The sequence below is a fragment of the Balaenoptera musculus genome, chromosome 6, assembly GCF_009873245.2.
Source record: "Balaenoptera musculus isolate JJ_BM4_2016_0621 chromosome 6, mBalMus1.pri.v3, whole genome shotgun sequence".
Classification (NCBI taxonomy): Eukaryota; Metazoa; Chordata; class Mammalia; order Artiodactyla; family Balaenopteridae; genus Balaenoptera; species Balaenoptera musculus.
The window spans coordinates 52,460,452-52,476,284 of NC_045790.1; the positions used below are offsets into that span (position 1 = coordinate 52,460,452).

The 15,833-nt window shown below is 35.8% G+C and overlaps 1 protein-coding gene across 11 annotated transcripts in view; it reads left to right on the forward strand.

Moving 5' to 3' along the window:
- Window positions 1-15,833, forward strand: part of NFIB (nuclear factor I B) — a 236,432-nt gene that overhangs the window by 154,257 nt on the left and 66,342 nt on the right. For all 11 annotated transcript variants that reach the window (XM_036854911.1, XM_036854920.1, XM_036854914.1 and 8 more), the window contains exon 4: window positions 10,973-11,041. In XM_036854911.1, coding sequence (XP_036710806.1) covers window positions 10,973-11,041 — 69 coding nt within the window. The remainder of the gene's footprint in view (window positions 1-10,972; window positions 11,042-15,833) is intronic.

Below are 15,833 nucleotides of genomic sequence, written 5' to 3' on the forward strand. Positions count from 1 at the left end.
ATAATAGCTTCAGTGAACAGAGTACCATGTGAGTTAAGAAAGAGTAGCAAGAAAACTAAAACTGCTTTCATATAGTTAAAATCTGGATTGGAAGAATATAAAACAGAACTGATATTGTGGAAATAATCACTGATATAGACATTTGCTCCAAAAGCAGAGGAAAAGAACAGAGAGGTTAAAAATGGTGAGAAAAAGGTTTATGATGGGAGAATAGAAAATTAAGCATTTATTTAGGTGTTCTTAGTGAGAAATCAGAACATTTAGGAAAGAAATAGAATCAAGGACAAGTGAAGAAAACTTTTAGGAGCTAAACATAATCTAAATATGCTGGTTCATATGGCTAATATATCCAGCCAATAGTAATAATATCTAAATATTATCCTGTTGCAGTTTTTGTATTTCATGGGTAAAAAGAAGAATCTTGTAATTATTCTAGAGGAAAAAGTTACCTGCATTTCTTTTAATGTTCAAGGAATTGTATTTCTCGTCAAAGGTGATAGAAATAGATTCTTCATTATTTGTGGTCTCGAAAAATAGTCCCTCATTTTCTTTGTAAAAATTTTACTTGAAAACCTGTTGCAGTTGACAAAGTGATGCACCAAAATTAAAAAAGAAAAAATTTAGGATGAGGAAAGTCCTCAGATATATACTGATAGTTATAAATATAAATATAGCAATAACTGTAGACTGATAATGAGAATAATAATTAAGTAGAAAGTTATGTCTAAGTAATTATTGTAAATAAGATTATAGACATAAACTCCAATGTAAAAAGTAGTTCTTGAATATATATCTGGGTCTCAAATTCCAGATCATTTTTTTTAATTGTGGTAAAATACATATAACATAAAATTTACCATTTTAAGTGTATAGTTCAGTAGTGTTAAGTTTATTCACTTTGTTATGCAACCAATATCTGGAACTTTTTCATCTTGCAAAACTGAAACTCTGTACCCATTAAATAACAACTCCCTCTTCCCCCTTCCCCCCAGCCCCTGGCAACCACCATTCTCCTTTGTTTCTTTGAGTTTGACTGTCTAGATACCTCATCTAAGTGAAATCATACAATGTTTGCCTTTTTGTGACTGGTTTATTTACAGATTACATTTTTAAGGACTGAAAAGAGGAGGAGGCTTGAAGAGGTTGGGTAACTAGGAATGGCAGACTAATTTTCTCATTTTAGTATAATTTTTTTTGGTTTTGCTAAAGAGTCTTTATTGTTTGCTTTTATCTCTATTTCTGCTTAGATTTGTTATTAGGGAAGCCTGCTTCTCTTCTTGGAGTCAAGTACATTTTCAGCCTCAATGATATGATCATGTGTTGTTGTTTTTTGTTACTGTTTGTTTGTTTTTTCTCTATTACATCGCTAGATTTCCTGATAGTGAACTGCACTCATTCCTGGAATAAACTCTAATGATAAAAGTGTATCTTTTTTTGGTAACATTGTTATATTCCGTTTGAATATATGAATTGAATATATTCAATTTTATTTAGGATTCTTTTTTTTTTTCCATCCAAAATAGTTTTTAATCCCTTGAAGTTACACCATCAGACTTGATGGGAGTTATTTTAATAGGTGTTCTTGTGCACATTTCTCCATAAGTATACTTTATCCTTAATGCATAACTTTTAAACTTAAGAGAAAAAACAGCTAGCAGGAAGGATACAATGCAACATGCATTTCATTTTGTTCCAAACAAGCAGCTAAAAAAAAAAGAAAAAAAATAAAAAGGACAGCATACATTAAACAAAGTGCATCAGTTCCAACGAGTTAGTATTAGAAAGAGGCCTAATTCGCTGAAGACAGTCAGAGGCCTGCCAGGGTGAGACTTCTGGCTGGTTCCAGCACTGTATTTAGGATTCTTAAAGTTGCATTTACATGTTTGCTTGATCTTTGGTTGGTTGCTTGCTTGCTTTGTTTTGATAAGGGACATTGCAAGTTTAGTTATTTAAGTTTTGCTGGCCTAATAAAGACTTATGACAGCGCCTTCTTCATAAGGTAACTTGTCATCATTTTCTACAGCCTGGGAGAGTGCAAATAGCATTGAGATTTGAAGGCAAGGTAAAGGATAGATAAAATCCAGCTGTGCACCCATCTGTACCTATGTCATTTTTAAAAGTGGTTTTAAAAATACCTTTTTATGCTGTTCTAGGGTTTTCAAATTTTAAAGTGCATATGAACTCATTAAGCTGCAGATTCTGATTTCAAGGGTCTTGGTGGAGCCTGAGCTTCTGCATTTCCAGCAAGCTCCCAGGTTATGCCAATACTGTTGGTTCTGGGACCACATTTTGAATAACAAGAGACTAGCGTAGTGGTTCCCAAACTTCGCTGCACACTGGAATCACCTGGGCAACTTTTAGAACATCCTCATGTCTGGGTCATATCCACACCAGTTAAATCAGAATAGCCGGGAGTGGAAGCCACGCATAAATTGCTTTTTAAGAACCCCAGGTGGTTCGAATGATCAGCAAATTTTGGGGACCACTGCACTAGGTAATTGTTCTGTTCAGGTTCCACTTTGCACAATTGTGGTTACTTTTATTTTAGTAAGTAATTGCCCCTTTAAGTGTTCAAAGTTGCGGTCAGTAAGTTGTATGTGTTAATCGCTCATAATTCTTTTAATGCATTTGGTTTCTATGGTTATGTCTCCCTTCTATTCTTGTAGTTGTATATTTTTGCCTTCTCTTTTTTCCCTTAATGAAGCTTGCAAATGACTTTTCTGTTTTGCTTGTTTTTTCAGAGAATCATCTTTCCTTTCATTGTTTCAAATATTCCTCTTTTTTCTATTTTATTAATTTCAGCTTTTATCTTTAATTCCCTTTTGAATTTTTGTTGGATTGTTTTGCTGTTTTTCTTTTATGGTAAACAATTTTCCTTTTTCTTTTGTCTCTTTCTTTTCATTGCTTTCTAGATGGCTGACAATTTTACTTTTGATTTTCTGTTTGATTCATGGCTTATTTTCTTAATTTTCATGTAGTTCAGAAGATATGGTCACTTTTTTTTTTTAACTTTTAGTTTTATTTGCCAAAGATAAGACAGAATGGCCTGAAAAATTCTCTACTTTTAAGAATTTGTTAACATTTTCTTTTTGGTCAAGGACATGATCAATTTTTATAAAATTTCCATGGATATACCAACAAAGTATAAGATGTATTTGAATGATATAAAATAAGTCTAATAGCCTAATAGTCATGTTCAAATCTGAAAGACGCATTCAGAGTTCTCACTATAATTATATTTTTATCAAGTTTCTTGTATTTTATTAGATTTTATTTTATGTATTTCTCCACAGTATTGTTCGCTGCACCAATACATTGTTTGGTGCATGTATTGGTGCATTTCTCCTCAATATTGTTTGGTGCATGTCATTCATAATGTTCTTTAACCTGTTTATTTTAATTCATCTTAAATTCCATCTAAAACCATTGCTAATTGACACTGATTTCTTTTTGTGTGAATTTGCCTGACTTCTCTGCCTACTATTTTATTTTCAACTTTTTGTTCTTATTCTCACTTTGCTTAAGTATGTTCCTTAAAAGTAGCTGGATTTTGTTTGCTTAAATTAATCTAATGCTTTCTTTATGGGATAATTCAGTCCACTTACATTTGTTATAATGATTGATATATTTGATTTTATTCCTCTTGTTTTACTTTAATCATTTATTTATATCTTATGTCCTTATTTTGACTGTCTTAAGTTCCTATTCATTGTATTTTGTTTCCTAGCTGTTAATTTGGAAGTTCTATCTTCCCTTTCCCTACTTTTAAAATGAAATGTCTCTCATTATTTGAAAATAATATACAGCTTTCATATTTACTCACAGGTACTATGATTATCTGGTATTTTAGAGAAGAGAAATGGGGGGACGTAGAAAAGTTGCTTAACTTGCCTTAAGTTTACATAGTAAGTGACAGAGCTGATTTTTTAGTATAGTTTAATGTAATTTAGTATAATTATATTAACTGTAGTATATTTTAATATAATATTATAAAATTTAATTTTATTTTATTATAATTTCAATATAGTAAAAATAAACATAGCCCACTTAATAAACCATAAAGTATCTGTGCTAAGAAATTTTAAAATCTGCAAGAATTGATTTTCTTGAATAATATATAATAAAATTGTCTCAAGATCAGAAAATAGGAGTAGATTAAATTTCGTGAAACACTTGGAGTTGTCTAAGAATCTTCTCTGAAACACATTCTGGAAAGATGATTTTACCAGTGAGTTTTTCCAAACTTTCAACTTTTTTTTTTTTTATGAAAAATAGTGACTGTCATCCAAACCATTTTATGAAGCATGCATATAACTCTGGTATGAAAACTTGGCAAATAAAATACAAAAATTCCCACAGAAGTTTCCCAACTACATATAGAGAATTTGGAAGAAACTGTTAATAAACCAGTTCAACAGTAAATTTAAAAAGCTATGTTCCATGGACCAACAAAGATAATTTAATCTAAGAATTCGTAATATGTAACAACAAAAAATGCTGTAATGGAAAAAAAGGATAATCTCACAATGCCAAAAAGACATTTAATAATACTCAACAACGATTCTGATCAGAAAACTTTAAAAAAAACTCTGAGAAAACTAGGAATAAACGAATATATCAGATGATGAGAAAACATCAATCATCAATTAATAGCCAAAATTATTACTAACTGTGAAACTCTAGAAGTATTCTCATTAATATTATGAATAAAATATTCCTGCTAGCACTATTCCTATTTTACATATTTTTGAAAGTTCTCTTCAAAGAAATAATGTATATGTATGTGAAAAAATCTAACCGTATTATAATTAAATAAATGAAAGTTATAACATTAATGTCATGATATCTTTTCTCTATCAACTTGCCACAGTTAAAAACAAATCCCATTAATATGACTAATATGTAATTCTGGCAGCAGGGTGGTGACATGGAAACGCTCATGATCTGCCTGAGGGAGTATAAATTGGCAAAAACCTTTATGGAAAGCAGCTTGACAGTTTTTACCAAGAGCTTTAAAAGAGTTTATGTCCTTTGACCCAGTAATTCCACTTCTGGGAACTCCAGCCCAAGGAAATCATAAGAATTGCTGACAAAAATTTGTGTCCTAGGATGTTAATGGCAGTGCTGTTTATAATATTTTTTAAACTGGGAAATAACCTAAAATGCCAAACAATGGGAGAATGGTCAAATAAAGCATGATACAGCCATGCGGTATAATATGGTGCAGGCATTAAAATTATGCTTTTGGAAAAGTATTTAATCTAAAGGGAAAGATACAATGTTAATTAGAAAAAGGCAGGATATGCATTTATTTAAATTTGATCTCAATTTTATAAAAATCCATATTTATATAATATATATGTAGGAAAAGTTTAATGGACTCAAAGGAAATACTTAAAAACATAAATAATATATTAATGTACTACTATCAGAGTGTGTTAAAGTCAGAAAAATTCTGACTCTACCAGGTCATTTCAATCACCATCAGGGATTTACATTTCATGTTGAAGGACAAACTTAATTGTAAATTTATACTAAAATGTTAGCTATAGGCTGAGATTCAGTCTCTGTGCAGAGAATTGTTATCTTTGCTGTGATTAGTGTATCTATTTTATAATCACAGTTTCCATCCTTAACCCTGGACAGTTCAGATCAGTTGAGAAACTGAAGAGAGTCCTGTCTTACAACACCACTACCAGAAAAATCACCAATGGGTTAGTTTTGGTAGCTGAAGTTTTATGAAGATTGGCAAAGAGCTAGTATGAAATAATCTTATCTTCTCCCCCTTTACATCTACAAACAAAACGATTTAGGCATCTTTTACACTCAGTTGAAGGAAGTGAACAATTGGAATCCTAGGGCTGGAGCGTGCCTGTGAGATACCCAGTGTTCTCTTCTTTCTCCAAATTGAGCAATACAGGAAAACAGCCATGTAAAAAAGTGGAATCTGAGAGTTGCAGTGGGCTTTGGAAGTGCTCTTATCCAACTTCCTACCCAAAGTGAGAATTCTTAAATCCAATGGAGGGGTCTTTACATCCACTGGGAAACCCCCTATATTTGTAGACACGGGTTTCCTCATTCTGTAAAATGGTAACAACTTGAGGATAATTGTGGGCATGATATGAATTCATGCTTTCTAAGATCTTAGTGCAGTAGCTTGGCATGTGTTGGTTATTATTACCTTTGCAAGGTCTCACATTCCTTTCTAGGACTTTTCTTATTGGATGACAAATCTGTTTACTGAGCCAAAAAAACAGTTCCTGGAACTATGCAGAGTAAGTCTAATCCACCCTCTACATTAACAGTCCTTCAAATACTTGAAGACAGCTTTCATGAATTTAATAACTGCTTTCTGTGTTTTTTTTTAATTTCAAGAATAGAACACAGCAGACCATAAAAATGAGCCATTATCAGTCTTCCTTTGGATTTTCTGTGTAAATGTTGTTTAACATTTAAATGGTGCTGATTATAATTTGAGATATTAACAGTTAGATATGCCATTGCGTCCCTCTGTTATTGTTTGTAAAGGAGGTTAAACACTATATTAACTTCTGAGTAGTGATTTATTGTTGCTTTTGTTAGAGAAAAATAAAAACAGTAAAATAATATAATTTGATATTGCCTTTGAGAATTTTCAGTTTGCAGAGGTCTTTATTTCCTACTCAATTTTATTTTTTAAAAAGCATACATGTAGTGTAAATACAGCATCACATAAATGCTAAGTTGTTCTTTGCTTCCTGGTGTAAGCTGTTGTGTAATATTGCTCAGTAACCATGAAGCAGCTGCTCTGTCTCAGAGATGCTCGTATTTCCTTTGGTAGATGAAGGGAATTTACTATATGAATGTCTCCAAGTTGCTTTAAGATCTTTGGCCTTTGTGTCAGCTATTTAGATTCACAGTGGTCTACGTAACACATGAAAACCATGTTTTTAGAAGGCCCCAGAAGCCTGGAGGTTACACATGGGGTTGTGTTAACAGCAAGCACCTGCGCTTTGCTGTTTTACCCTCTGTATTGTATAGCAGGGCTCCTGACCCCCTGCACGATCCTCTCTAGTTATTTTGCCAGAGTCCTTAGGTACTCTCTCGTATGCTTGTGAGCAAGCACTATTAGCTGTCCAAGTACCGTGCCATCCACTGTTTCTTTCCTTTAGCCTGCCTCATCTTGGGTAATGCCTGTCCATTGTAAAGGCTGTGCTGTGTGCAAAGATGCATGAAGCAGGCAGCCATCTGCCTCAGGTGCTTCTCCCAGGCTACCCAGCCGCCTGATTCCCACCCACCCCCTCCTATAAGGTCATTGTCAGCAGGTATTACCACTTAGCCTTGGGAGCCCTCCTTTTACTGAAGTCTCACTATGCTCCATGCAGGAGTGGAGCCCAGTGGGGGACCTATGGTGTTGCATTTTGGCTAGTGGGTGCCAAAGCAATTCTGACATATTTTCCATGTCTTTCACAGTTTTAGTAAAATCTTTCAGTTTTCCCTGTAGATCCAAATTCCTTAGAACTTGGGGAATTGGGGGTAGGGAGTGGAGAAGCACCCTCAACATTCTGAGTTGCCTTCCCTTTTCTATGAGACAGTCGTTGTATTTGTCTGTGTGTGACTGCCTTGCTGTCTTCCTGCTGGTAGGATTGCCTTGAGGTGGCTCTTCCCTCCCTTAGGATTCGGCTTCTGACAGGACCACACATCACTCCATCTTAATGGGCGTGAGTAGGGCAAGACTTAGAAGCAAATGGAGTCCTGACTACTCATTGGAGTGATAAGGAAATGAACTTCAGATAATATCCATCTATTGAATTGTTATTAAGTATTACACATGGTATAATTTATGTAAATGAAATGTTCACTATTCATTCACTCATTCATCCATTTATAAATATTTGTGAACTGTTTGAACCCTTCTAGTCCCTTGGTAGTTATTTTGTACTAAATGCCTAAAGTTGTACATTAATTACACAAGAAAGTCAGAGATATAATCTGACTGTAATCATCATGCTTTCCCATTTTGCCTAAAAGCTTAAATAAACTCCTCGGCAAACAAGTTCCAGAAAATAACAAGGGTCAGTAGAGTTATCCTTCAATCTTAAGCTATCTTTATCTTCATTGTTATAAAATTATTAAGGTGTTCATTTGTGACCATGTTTCAAAAAGTTGAACTTTACATTTGTTCTGCAAGCGTTTCGTAGTTACTGTAATGTGGGCGATGAGTTAGTTGTTACGGGAGATATAGAGATGAAAACCCAGTTACTCCCCCAAATAAGAAGAAACATGAGGCTTGAAAGCAGTTATCTTGGTAAACTTGAATGTGCAAAGTGATATAAAGTAAGAACAAACTAGATGCCATGTGAATACAGAAGAAAGGGATTATTTCTAGGTGGCACAGGAGTTGGGAGGGGAGGGTAGAAAAGCAGATTATGGAGCAGATGGTGGTTGAGCTGGACATTGAAGGCTGAGAGTTGAGCCTGCAGAAAGAGGGCCTTCTGATCAGAGGCAGCTACGTTAGAAAGATACGAGGGCAGGCCTTTACAGAGTACAGTTGGGTAAGGACAGATAATCTTGTCTGATTGGTTAAGCACACAGGCTGTAGTCATGACAAATAAGTTCTCTGTATTTGTCATATATAAAATGTTATGTTTACCACATGTAAAATAAAGTATAATCTATTACGCTTAAAACAACAAAAGCTATAGAAATCTTTGTATACAATGCTAACCTATCAAAATTAAAACCATCTTTGTCTCCAGCCACACAAAGGGAGTCAATGTCCTTTTTTTGTCTTGGTGGCTTTTAGCACTTTGTACAATGTCGTCTACCTGGAAATTTCTCAATAATCACTGAAATGAATTCAACCTGGTTAAAACTTAATTGCTGAAGAAGTAGGCGTTTCTTAAAATAGAGCTGCGTCAAGTGGGGGCATTTTGTTATTATCCTCTTAAAAATGTATATCTTTTTCAGAGCAGTGACTTAACATGAGACCTGAGTTTTATCACCAACTGAGATCTCAATTTCTTCTCATTCTTTTGCTATTTCTAAAGAAGGTGGATGGATGGATATTCAACAGTGTTCAGACATACACAGCGCCCCTGTTTATTCACAGCAGTGAGGCATATGTGCTAATTGAATGACTTTCTGTCTTTTCATGCTGTGTATGGTTAAAAAGTGGGCTGGTGGCTTTCTTTCCGGTAAAATTTCTAAATGATGATTTACAAATAAGTTGAGAGTGTCTGGAATTCAGTGTGCATATTTCAGTGTATGGGTGATTGCTGACTCCACAGGCCTGTCCTAACTTACTGGTCACATTTACTCAGCGCCTACTCTGGGTTTTATATTTTTATCTCACTTATTATTTGTAACAATGATGTAAGGTAGGTAATTTTATTATCTCTAATATATAAATGAGGAATCTGAGGTACAAAGAGTCTAAATGTTCCAGGACTATTATTATTATTAATTTAGAATAATTAGTTATTAATTATTAGGATTAATTATTCCAGGATGCCACACTGGCAAACTGTAGTCAGGAGTCAAACCCCAGCTCTTTGACTTGAGTGAGCCATGTTGCTAAACCACCAGGCCTCTATCATCCCTGCACTGAATCTAATCTCTTGGTCAGCGCTAAAGCTTTATGTAACATCCAATTGCCAGTTCTTGGAATTTAGGGTTTTTTCCTGGAAGCATTTTATTTTTTTATTTATTTATTTATTTTTATAAATTTATTTATTTATTTATTTATTTATGGCTGTGTTGGGTCTTCGTTTCTGTGCGAGGGCTTTCTCTAGTTGCGGCGAGCGGGGGCCACTCTTCATCGCGGTGCGTGGGCCTCTCACTGTCGCGGCCTCTCTTGTTGCGGAGCGCAGGCTCAGTAATTGTGGCTCATGGGCCCAGTCGCTCCGCGGCATGTGGGATCTTCCCAGACCAGGGCTCGAACCCGTGTCCCCTGCATTGGCAGGCAGATTCTTTAACCACTGCGCCACCAGGGAAGCCCCCTGGAAGCATTTTAATTCTGAGGATTTTCACACTCTTACTCTCTCCCTGGGGCAGCAGAGAGTAGCCATATCCCTCCCACCTAAGGTGTTCCCCCCTCCCTCCTCACCCTCACTACACTTCCTTCTTCTGGATGAGAACCTGGGGATAAGACTGGTGTTTGTGAGGGTCCCCATCTGCAGTCCTGGACAGAGCTAGACCAGCTAGCAAGCATGTCTGACTTACTCAGGCTCCTGACCCGTGGCCCACGGCTACTGGGGGCCCTGGACCTGGAGGTCACGGGAGGGTCGGGAGGCATTCCTGGAGGTCTGGCTTCACCACCTTCGCCAGAAAAAGGATCCAGTTCTTGAGATGAAGGGAGTCCCAGGGAGTGGCAGCAAGGGTGAGAAAGCAGTGAAATCATGTGAGGTATATTAATGGTGCACAGAAATAGGTCTGTGTAAAGTATTTGCTGTGTGTACGGGTTCTGCTTTTGTGTGATTCATGATGGGAGCAAGGGTGGGACTGCTGGTAACAGCAACTCACTTTTTAATCAGGGAAGGATTTGTGAAAGAACAGTGGTTTCAAGAGATCTTTGAAGTAATTCCAACAAGGTGCTAATTGTGGTTGTGGTTTTCCTTTTTTTTTCTTTCTTTTTTTTTTTTTTTTTTTTAATGGGTGGACTTTAGTCTACCAGGTGCTACCGAGCTGAGGGCCCCTGAACCTTCATTCCCTATGCGTGGGCAGTGGCAAATAAAACCATACCAATTGCCCTGTACAATTGGAAAGTTAAAAAATTTTCCTGAGAGATTATTTAGCTTCTAAAGGTTAAACGTTTGTTGAAACAGACCCAGTTTGCATTTTACAAGAGTTTTGCTTTTACAGTTCTTCGTTGTAAGCATACTTGGTTTTTGTTCTAACCTTTGGTTTAAAACACTTGAACAAATTCTAGTGATTAATCATTTATTTGCTTCCTGCTTATGTTGATCTCTTTCATCTTGATGTTTATTTTCAGGATACCTTGAGGATAGTTTTGTAAAATCTGGAGTCTTCAATGTATCAGAACTTGTGAGGGTATCCAGAAGTAAGTAAACTCTTCTTATTATTTAACTATACAGTATGATTTAAAATATTTTATATTTGAACCTTAAATACAGTATGAAGAGAACTGTGTATTAGGAGAATTTGAGTTTTAAAATCTCTGACCTTTTGATGAAATCATAAGTGAATATATTTTGTCTGGTTTTCTAAAATATTTGCATTTAAATCAACACTTTCTGTAGTACAAAAATAATTTGCGGTTTGTTCTGCTTGCTGTGTTATTGGTATTCATTTAATTCACTGTTCACTCTGTGACCATAGATGGTCATTTATATCAAAGGAAGTGTGATTAATTAAATGTACTCAGTGTTGTTATGATAACCCACATAAGTTTCCTGTAGATAAGTGCTTTTTCATTTTGCTAACATTTTGGTGAGGGCTTGGAGATGTACAGGATATACACACTAACATGCAGAGTGTAGAGGGATGCAGAAATTAACTTTGCAGATTGTAGCTGGATATAGATAGAAAGCATTGTTATCCAAAACAATGTCCAATTGTTTTCATTGGCCACCTCACCTGAGACACCATTCTTGGCAGGCTGGATGAGAATTTTCTCGAGTTAAGTTCACCTGGCCAGCTAACTAAGCATGGGGGAAGTTTCCTTGATCAACTCTTTTAGTTATTACTGGTGTGTGCGAATATATGTAAGATGCAGTTCTTATCTCATTGATTATGCTGAAGGGGGTGACTCATTTCTACTTGCTCTCTTCTCTGATTTAGCTTATTTATGTAACTTTGAAGGGTGTATTTTCACCTGAAATTTTGATAGAGAGTGTCACAGTTTGGAATGATTTATTCAGATGATGTAGGGGCACTCTGGAGCCTGTTTAAGTTGTGTTTTTCACTTGGGTCAAATTCAGAGGTCATGAACAAGAATTATGATGATCCAAAAAGAACAAACAAGAATGAGTTACTAAGGGTAAGTATAGGTAGTGCTTTAGCATGGCGTTGAGTGAAGTAATCTCCAAGGTAGTAGGTGACTCTGTCTTTGGAACTGTAGTTTCTCAAATAGTTCAGATTTCTGAAGTGGCTAGTGCAAACAGCCTGTATTTCAGAGAGTTCTGTACATGAGCATTTAAGACTTCAGTAGCATGCTTTCTGACGTAATTCTGCAGTGGATAAATGTATGCCCCAAAGACTTCTGCCCTGGGTCTGTTGACTTGGGGGCAGTGTAGGAGACCAAATTAATATCCTGTATGCCTGTACCTACAGGGTTCATATTTGCTGGGCAAGAGGATTCTGATGGTCTGCTTCATTTACTTCATTCACCAAGGCGATGAGCCTTGTGTGTTTTTCCTGATCAATATGTGTTGTGCAAAGGCCTCTGATATTTGAACTTTTTTATGTTTATTTTTAATTTGGAAAGGAACATGCCTGACTTACTTACTACTACTTTATGGCATCATGTAAGGAAGGGGGTATTTAAAGGGGTGTGTGTGTGTGTGTGTGTCCCCGTACTGCTCTTTAGCAGAGAGGCTATGCTGCTACAGTTATGAGACATTATGAAATTATTTGTTTAAATTTGTACTTTTCTCCGTTTTATGATATATTTTCATCCTTCTTATGAGAAGGACAGTAGAGTTGTCTGTCAGAAAATATTATTAGTTCCTCATTATAGGTAACATTATGCTAGATGCTGTAGGAGAGCCGCATGAGAACTTTTAAAAGCCCAGATTGATATTTTGAGAAATCTGAATTTGAAACATAAAAATAGATTAAGAAATACCTTTCTAGGGACTTTCCTGGTGGTCCAGTGGTGGAGAATTCACCTTCCAAAGCGGGAGGTGCGGGTTCGATCCCTGGTTCGGGAGCTAAGATCCCACATGCCTTGTGGCCAAAAAACCAAAACATAAAACAGAAGAAATATTGTAACAAATTCAATAAAGACTTTAAAAATGGTCCACATCAAAAAAATCTTTTAAAATAAAATACCTTTCTATAATAGTTCAGAAATGAGGTAAATTTAACATATACCATTCATTCTTTCTTAATTTATCTTGTCATCTCCTAGAGGTTTTTAAGTTATCTGTTATAACAAACATTACTAATTTGTAATTAGTATATTAATTATCTGTATTCATTCATTAGTTACTTTATTCAGCAAACATTTATTTTCTACTCCATATGTAAATAGGTGTCTCTGAAATGCTTGAGAAGTTATTCTCCTAAGTGTTTTAATATATCCACATTATAATCTTATTTACACAATTGAACTTCATTGTTTATGAAATAAGGGTTTGCTAAGTAAACATCAACTTCAGCGCAACCCTTATGCTGTATATCACAAATTCTGACTTCTTGAGGGTTTACGGTATGTTAATGGTTTCTGTCCTCTGGGGTTTTACTCTCATATGACCCTCTAATGTGCATGTTGACTTTAGCTAATGAAGCTATTCAGTTTTAGGATAGTGATCTTTCTGGTGAATGATATTATCACCATCTTAAAAGTTGATTTAGGATCAGCTTTTGGAGTGAGGAGAACAATAAGAGAGATTAAGGGTTGGCCTCTAACCCTTGGAATCCGAGGTTCTTCTGAGCTTGGTTTCTAAGAGGGTATTGGCAGCCTCTTAAACATGATTTGCAGCCTTCAGGCCCCTTGCTGCTCTCTGGGAGAGGTGCTAACACTGATCTTTGCATCTGATGTAAGTTTTTCCAGAGGCTTTTAAACAGGCACATCTGCCTGGGACTTGCTGTTCTCATGCACTTTGTCATTAGATGAATTTTGTGCCTGTGTGCTGTTTTAGAATCTGGCCATGTTCGTTATTAATCTACTTTAATTTCTGTAATCTCCCATTTAGTGTAAAAATGCACACTGAATTTTACAGTGCTCATGTGTAAATCCGTAGACAAAGTGTTTTTGTTCTTGTTTTGCTTAAGCCACGACTAAAGCTTGATTTTCCGTCTTGTCCCCCACCCCCGCAGTTTTATTGAGATTTAGTTGACACGTAGCACTGTATCATTTTAAGGTGTATAGCATAATGACTTGACTGACGTATGTTGTGAAATGCCACAGTAAGTTTAGTCAACAGCCATCATCTCATACAGATACGAAAAAGAGAGAGAAAACGTTATTTCCTTGTGATGAGAACTCAGGATCTACTCTCTTAACAGCTTTCCTATATATCCTACAGCGGTGTTAATTGTAGTCATCATGTTGTACATTACATCCCCAATACCTATTTATTTTATAACTGGAAGTTTGTACGTTTTGACCCCCTTCCTCCAATTCTCCCTCCCCCCCCCCAACACCCACCTCTGGTAACCTTTTCTATGAGTTTGGTCTTTTGTTTGTTTGTTTGTTGAGATTCCACTATTGCTTTCTTGATACTTTGGAAGAATCCTTCTGGAACAAAACTTAGAAAAAAACAAAATTTCCAAAGATTTTTAATTATCATTTTCCTATAAATTATACCTAGTATGCTTACAGTCAAGCAATCTGTGTTGACTATCAAGCCATATGTTTATTAAATAGAAACTACAGATCTTTGCCGAAGTATTGCATGAGCTTAATAAATTGCAAATAGTTGATATAAGATATAACCTGTAAGTTTCCTGTGGGTAACTCAGTTCTTTGAATTGTATCCATCACTGCTGTTGGAAGCCAAACAGATTGCTTACTTTCACTGAGCCCCTCAAGTGCCTCCTTCCAGCACATACTCTGCTTTCCAATGTCACATAGAACATGGTTCTAATAATAAACTTTAAAGCATGTGGTTACTGTGGGATTTCTTACCTTGCATTTTTTTTAACCTCTGGTGTATCTCAAGCCGCAACAAGCAGCTACATTTTAACTGTCCAAAGAACTCGAGCCGTTAGGCATAGTTGCACATTGAACACTAATATTTTCTGTATAAAATGAGGCTAAAGCATATTATATAATATGAACAACCTAACAGAAGGCAGAAACTCCAGAGTTTTAGAGCTGAGACTAATCTCGTATGTATTGATTAATTTTTAATGGGGAGAGATAATCATTATATATTCCTTGATTGTTTCTCTACAATAAAGCATGCACCTCCTAATCATATTTTCTTTAAAAATACTTTGTTAGTCTCAGCCTGCCTGAGCTATTGAAGTACAATTCAACTGATAGTGAAGTGCAATTGAAGTACAATTCAACTGATAGTGAACACATTTCAAATGTTTATTAAAAATTCTGAGTAAGAAAAATTCCTTGAAAATCGGCTGTCCTTTTGGAATTTTTTACTCAATGTGTGGTTAGTTTGGAGAGAGAGGAAGGTTAAGTAGACTTTGTGTTCTTAGTGTGAATTTCAAGGGCTCCAGAATTTTGCCGCCCCACATAGGATACACTTTCTCTCATTGGAGATCTTGAAGGCCTGATAAAAACAGGTGAAAAAATAGAAACTATTCTTAAGCATTGTCCTTTGACACCAACCTGGCTGGCCTCCATCTTGTATATCATCTCTGCCCATGACCTTGCTCCTGTAGTAATTGCTGTTTAGAGTAACCTCCCTTTAGTACCTTACTTGTCTTCCAAAGCCCTGGGCCAGCTGTGACTTTTCCACAGATTTCTTGGACCATTCAAGCTTGTATCAGATTCTTCTTTCCTTGAAATCCTGTAGCATTTATTGATCATGTCTTTCATTTGGAAGTTTCATTATAAAACGCATTATGCTTGTATCTCTGTGTTTTTCATGAGTATTTTGTTTACCCAACTTGTTGCCCAGTATGTCTTGTTAAGGACGGGAATTATCTTAGACTGTTTTGTGTCCCTTGCAGCACCTGCCAGTAATGGGCACAATATCTTATCG